The sequence below is a fragment of the Ischnura elegans genome, chromosome 1 (assembly GCF_921293095.1).
Source record: "Ischnura elegans chromosome 1, ioIscEleg1.1, whole genome shotgun sequence".
In the NCBI taxonomy this organism is placed as follows: Eukaryota; Metazoa; Arthropoda; class Insecta; order Odonata; family Coenagrionidae; genus Ischnura; species Ischnura elegans.
In genome coordinates this window covers 156,978,353-156,985,614 of record NC_060246.1, presented here as the reverse complement: position 1 = coordinate 156,985,614, position 7,262 = coordinate 156,978,353, and the positions used below count along the sequence as shown (strand labels likewise).

The 7,262-nt window shown below is 49.3% G+C and overlaps 1 protein-coding gene across 1 annotated transcript; it reads left to right on the top strand.

The window, feature by feature from the left end:
• Positions 1–5,866: 5,866 nt before the first annotated feature.
• Positions 5,867–6,454, top strand: LOC124170218. Its single transcript, XM_046548960.1, has one exon. It carries the CDS (start codon positions 5,867–5,869, stop codon positions 6,452–6,454), a length of 588 nt encoding a protein of 195 aa, XP_046404916.1.
• Positions 6,455–7,262: the final 808 nt, after the last annotated feature.

Sequence of the window (7,262 nt, the reverse complement as noted above, 5' to 3'; positions counted from 1 at the left end):
AATGCGGCTGCGCACATTTCCCTGGTACTTTTACTTTTAAGCAGAAGTTGAGAGATAGAGAGAAGAATTGCACTAAATATCTACATATCTGTGGAATAGTCAGGCTTGTTAACAGATTTCATGGACAGGGGTTCGCCAATAAAGTAATAACAGGGATCACAGTCTGGCATGACAGATTTTCAGTAATCAGAGGCAATGACTAAGGAGTCACTGCTATATCTTGCTGTGAATTCGTACCGTAGGACGGATAGGACTACCTTCTCCGCTAATACGCCGTTGCCAAATTCAACAGCAAAGCTTACGATCGTTATCCTCCAGTATTACAAGTTTCTTTTACATCTCGATTTGCCGCCGACGTATAGCAATAATATTTGTCATAACAAATTCCAAGAGGGTCGTGGCATCAATTTTTGGTGTCCTAAAAAAAGGCTGGTGTCCTAACACCACCTGCCACACACCTTTTAGGCGACTTGCGGGGTATTATATAGATGTAGATGAATTTCAGGTGTACAAATCGAACGAGCGCAAACGTTATCATCCATTTTTCTGGTAACTAAAACATACGAAGTGAAACGCTTGTTCTTCATCATCCCGATGTCGCATTATTAATATCCCAAGTAATAATCGTGGCACAATAGCGATAGGAAAACTTGCCCAAGAATAACAGAACAAAATAAATCGACGATGAGCGGCTAAATACTCCCTCAAAACAAATTTTACAGCATGCGCTCAGCGTATTTCCCTACTCCCTACTGTTGTTTAGGCACCTATGACGTCACGCCTGGCCTCGGCAACGCTCGGGTGTCTTCGCGCAGTGGTCGGCTCAGAGAATTTTTTCTCGATTTTGAAATCGTTTTTTTTTATTTCTTTTGATGATGAATGGAGAAACTTAAGGTATTTTTGCGAGCTAATATGCCCATTTTACTTATTTAAAATAATTTTTAGAGCAATCGACGACCCATGCAAGTTCCCCATTGCATTGCAACAACTTAATATGGGGCAACTGAACAGAAGTGAGAAGCCGAATTGATTTAGGATACGGAAAATTTGATGCACAACTGAAAGTTTAATAATCTCTTTCCTGTAGTTATCCGAAGCAATTGAGCTATTTGGTCATAAACCGATTGCTCTCATGGTGAAATGTGTAAATAGACGTTTGTGAACTGCACAATTCCTTTGAAATTCAATTTTTAATCACATTGATGATCTCTACGAACGTATATATTTGATTAAAACAATAATTAAAAATTAGATCTTTATTGTAATAGATGTATGTGAACTCAGCCTTAAAAGGTTTTTTAGTTTTGAAAATTATTAAAAAATGAGAAAAGTATTAACTGCGAATTTCATGCATTTTAAAGTTATTTAAAAAATCGGAAAGATTACAGAAATTTGAATGTGATAAGGAACTTATGGAAATCCACTCAAGTTTTGAGTAAATAGGAGAGTAGGATTTTTCTCTACAATTTAATGTCAGAAGTTGTTTTAAAATGAGCGTGCATTAATTCTGTGAATGAATGAATGAATTTTGACAAATGTCTGGGAAATGTCAGGAAATTTCTATGTGGCCACCCTATAACAGTTTGCGAAGGGTAAAAAAATCATAAAATATATGAGCCGAAAAAGCACTGAGAGGTTTCTTTCTTTCATTTAACTATTGATTCGTGTTTCACCTGAATGCATGTGTCACTACATAGTTGAGAAGTCTCTTTGTGTGTAATGTCAATGAACCCACTATCCGTAGTATATTGTCACTGAATAATAAACGGAAATTGCAATTGCAGTGCAATTTTAAAAGAATTAGTTTCTTGGTTGGGTAATTTGTTTTTAGGATGTACCGTACGTCTTTGATAACCATTTGTCCTTATGCATCCAACACTCCCAAGTGCCCTTTGAGTGAGTAACTCTTTGAGTGAGTATCTTTGAGTGAGTAACTTTGAGTGAGTGCGGGGAAGGGAATGAGACTACATATTTTGCAAGACGCTGCAGTATAGAATCAGTTCTCATTCTTGAATCGGACCATAAGGGACTGGGACGACCTACCAGCAAAACTATGAGCTCTTCCCGAAAAATTTAAACATTAAAAAAAAGCTGTTGAAGAAGTATGGACCAAGGGTTTCTTACAATGTTTTCTATTGTTTTTGCATCATATGTACAACATATTACCACTAGGCCAATGGTCTACTTGTAACAATTTAATAATAATAACAATAATATTAGTAATAATAATAATAATAATAAAAATCTGATGTTAGAAAAGGACTGAGAACGGGCAATAAAAATGATTTACCCAAATTCCTTAATATATTCCTATTTAAAAACAAAATATTTTCAAATCTCTCGTTACATACTCTCAACATGTGCGATGCAAACTCATTTATTTCACGAATTTCACGAAATTAGTAAGTTTAAATATAATTTCTCTAGGGAAAATGACACTTTTTAACTTTTTCTTTTGTCCGCTTCTCCTCTGGTTCTGATGCTAATGACTGGTAATGTTTCCCGAATTTCCTAAGGCAAATTTTTGTGAACTTCTCTTAACAATAAAGAGTATGTTTTGATTTCAATACAAACTGCTCCTGGAAATAACGAACGCATTAATGCCTAATGTATCCAATAAGTGATAAGAAAACCACCATAGGTAATATCTTTGTTTCCGACAATACAAGTGGCGCATGATTTATCCAGCGTGTCGTCACAACCTTTTGTTGAGTAATAAAATGACATCATCCCCTGATTTTGTTTCTCAGCCGTGGTCGGATCTATTATTATTTTGCTGTGCATACTTAAAATCATCAGAACGTTTTTCTTTTATGTAGCATGTGACACAAGAGTCATATTTATTACTGGAGACAAAAATGCTTCCGCATTCATCTATTTTTTACAAAAAAAAATTCAGGGGAAGCTTTGGCTTATATTGCTAATGGTTCCACCATAGTCAATTTTTTGAGTAAGTCTGGCTGTTGTCTACTCAAAAAGGACTATCTGGCTGAGTTCCTACGCAAGCCTCCAATTTATATGTAAGACAAACATCTTCAAGAGGAAATATTACTTCGTACTTCGCTGGTTTATTCTCACGAAATATTGGAGGAAGAAATTCTTCCAAAGAAGGAACTAATTAATTAATAACCTAATCTACTGTTGCAGAGTCATCGATGTCGTACAACTCTTCAATTTTACTATTAAACCTGTGACAAACCTCTCGTATCAGTCAAAATAATTTATTAGTTTTTCCCCATTTTTATGTTAAAGATAGAAACAGAAAGTAATAGCGTAAAAGTCATTGATAGAACGTAAGGAAGGAATTGGACGATATTAGCGTGAATGAGGGAGTAAATGGGAGTGTGAATGATGATATGAATAATTATTTGGCCATTATGAATATTTATTTAAGGACTAATGATAGTGATGTATTTCTTGAAAACAGGGAAACCACGGTGTGGGAAGGAGCTTCCCCAACGACAAAATGAAGCGCCACCAGCTGTTTGGGGAAGGCCAAGGAGGCGAGTTGCGGCAGGTGACGAGGACGCGGAGGCGGCGACGACACCAGCCAGCTTATGTCCAGGACCTCGGCCTAATGGCTATGCGTGGAGCCCCGGTAGACCACGGCGGCACCTTGGATACCTGCCCTACTGCCCGCCGACGAGGATGCGCCGCGTCCCCCCAGAGCCTGACATTTTCTAACCGCGATTTTGACTACCGCGATGAGGAAATTCTAGACACTTTGGGATACTTTTTGTGCCTGTGTTAGCCCCCACCTAAGCGATTTTGGAGCCGTGTTCGCGAATTGTGGATTTTAAGAAAATGCCAAAAATCGGGGGGCCGATTCTGTCGGGTGTGTGACGGAGGGGAGTGTATCGTCATCGGCACGCCCCCAAAACTCCCCTCATCTACCAAAACTACTTCTCTACCTCTACCTCTATCTCCACTTCCCGCCATGGATTCTGCCGGGAGTATTACACGGTCGTGGCGGAAGGTACTTGAAGAGGAGTGGAGTGGCGGTTCGTGGGACCCAAAAGCCCTCGCCTCGGCCCCGATTCGTTCTCCCGCCTTCCTCGCCTCCCCACGTGTGCGCCTCCAATCCCCCATTAGTGCTCCCTCGGGATCCGCCAATGGTAGTGACGCGTCGGACGACCTCCGTGTCGACATTGACAGTGCCCCCCCTGTCAACGACCTCGTGTTGCCCCGCCTCCTCCCCCTGGCCCCTGGTGTCACGGAACGTTACCCTAGCGTCCGTGCATCATCCCCGGAGATTGTGTTCCTCCCGACGCAATCTCCCTCCCCCTCCCGCGTCTCCCCCACTCCCAGTGCTCCGAAGTCATCCCCAGCTGCGTCTGCGATGGACAGCCTGGCGTCGCCTCGTGTGAGCGAGTGTGAGAGTCGTCTCGGAGGACGGAACTCATACTCACGCCGCGAAATTCCCCTCCCCGGTGTGGTGGCTCCTTCGGTCCCCTCCCCCCTAGCCCCCCGCTGCCACGTCGGAGATTTGAGCCCGGTCTCGGACACCTAATTTCTGGAAGAGGAGCGCGGCCGGCCCCACGTGCGCGTTGCATCGTGGAAAGGTGGCGGAGGAATCGGGAGCGGAATAAGAGGAGGAAGAGGCGACGTCGAGAGGAGCAGACGGCGCGGGAGCCCGCCAGGCCACTCACTCCCAGTGCTCACCTCCCTTTCAACGTCCCCCGCCCCCTCCCACTCATCGCCCTAAACCCCTCCCCCCCTCCTCCCCCGGCCCCTACTCAGCGACGACAAGACATGCGCCCCGCCAGGGAGCTATCACCCTTAGCCCCACAACCATTGTTCTCCAATAGTGAAGTGGCGCAGCTGCGCGCCCTTCTTCGGAAGAGCGCAGCTGCGAGTGGTGTTACCCCCCGACCTCTCACGTTTCCCAGGAGAACCGTCGATGAGAACGAAAGCTGCAGCCGCGCTTTCATTGGCGCGCGGTGGCCAGCTCTCGTCCGGAGTAGGAAGTAGTGCGGAGAAGGAGGGTAATGGTGACGTCATTCCCCATCCCTCGGCCCACTCTCCGACGCAACCAAGATCGGCCCCAGCGGCCCAACCCCAAAACCCTGCAATGATGCGTGCTACCGTTGCCCCCCGTGATGCCCCGAGTGGCTTGGCCCCCACACGCCCGGGGCAATCTTCCCTGGGGGCCGCAGAGGGCCAAGTGGCCGATCCACTGCGGGATGGAGGCCAAACGGTGGACGCAGGCGGACCCCTTCCCCCCTCCGCCAATGAACCAAGTACCCCCAGCAGTGGGTAGTGAGACCTCGGCCCACTGCTGGCCCCCGGTACGTGTCACCGGCTCCCCAGCCCCAGTGTTTGTGCCCCTACCCACACCCTTAGGCGACGAAGGAGAGGGGGCGTTGAGTGTAAGGCAGGAGAAGTGGTTGCGTGACCTCCAAACGGCAAACGACGAAGACTCATTCTTTGCCGTCGTAAGCAAGCTCTCGCACTCTACCGCATTTACGGCCCGACCGGAAAGCTTCGTGAAATCCTCCTGGGATCGTTGGAGGCCCACTTCACCAAACCCTACCCCCTACGATCCGACGCAGCCACGGCCGGCTTTCATGCCGGAGTTCCCACCAGGACGTCGAGGGAGCGGCGAGCGGGAGATCACCTCACCGATCACACCGGAAGAGGTGATCGACCGGCTGAAGAGGACGCGGGCGTCGGCTCCGGGACCTGACGGCGTGCCCTACTCCGCATACCGGCGTGTTGACATCAATGGCGAGGTGCTGGCGGCCATTTTCAACCGGTGTGTTCTCTCGGTGTGGCCTCTGCCCGGAGGAGGCTGCATGGAAGCATCATGGCGGCCATGGGGGAGGGCTTCAGGCGCTCGCTGGTCGCGAAGCCGGATCAAGGCAAGATGATAGCGGTGAGCTCTCGACACCCGGACTCGAACCACTGGGTGTCGGGAGGAGTGGGGATCCGGTTTTGCGACTGGCGCTTTATCCACAGAGCGCGGCTGAATGTTCTTTCCCTGAATGCGGCAAGAAGAAGAGCGGCCAGAGGAGACATTCGGTGCCGGGTCTGTGGACACCAGGAGGAGACCCTGCCGCATGTGGTGAACCTCTGCTTGCCGCATGCGGACGGATGGACCCGGCGCCACGACGAGATCATCCGTCTGCTGGTCGCTGAGCTGCCGCAAGGATGGGAGGTGCGGATAAATCAGCGGGTACATGGCGACGAGTCGCTGCTGCGTCCCGACATGGTCATCTGGGAGGTTCCGAGGGGCGTGATCCACGTGATCGACACCACCGTGCCCTTCGAGAACCGACCAGAGGCAATGGCCGCAGCGAAAGCGAAGAAGATGGAGAAATGCGCCGCCCTGGTCGATCGAATGCGGGTCAGGTGCGCCTACGAGATGGAGGTACATCTCGACGCGTTGGTGGTAGGCGCACTGGGGAGCTGGACGTGGGAGAATGACACTCCTCGCCCGGCTCCACATCCCTAAATCCCGCATTCGCCGTGCCCGACGAAGGATGGTTCTCGCGGCCATCAAGTGGTCGCGGGATATATACGTCGGGCACATGACCGGGGTCCGCCATTACCCGCCAGCAGATACTCCCATCCGGGTTGCCGCACCCACCGCCGGAGGAGGGGCAGGGAGCAGAGGTGCAGCCACGGAGCAGCCGGAAGCGGGAGGCGCCGGGGACGACGCGGCGTCGGAGGAAGGCGGCGTTCCGGACGACGGAGATCCCATCGTTGGACGAGGGGAGCCGAGTTCACGGACGCCGAGGGACCGCGACGCCCCCCTTGCCCTCCCGCAACTCCCTCTTATCCCTGCCCCTGTGTCATGTTCTCCTGAGGTCGTCCACTCACCGCCCGAGAGTTTATATGTGTATAAATTCGTGTTAGGTTAGGGCCCGTGAGATTCCCGAGTGTTTGAATTGTGTGAATGTGAAAGTACGGTCTGGCATCGACTTTCCCCCTACGGCACCCCCTCAGAGTGTAATAAGTGCGACGGGCAGTGACCGCAATGCGTCAATTCACTGTGAGGCGGGGCACCGTGTCATAGTGTGAATGTTTCTTGTATATATTGCGTGAAGTGAAGGGAATACTCACAGGCAGTCAATGTGTATGTGTATTGTGTGAGTTTTCGCTTCTTCATTGTGCATATGTTCCCCACCGTCCTCGAGTGGATGTGTTGTGTCGGGGGCGGCACCGTGTGTGACGCGATGTGGCCATGCGTGTGTGCGTCGCGGCAACGATGTAAGTATCGACGAGACGGTCTTTCGTTGTCGCGGCGAATGTGTGAATGT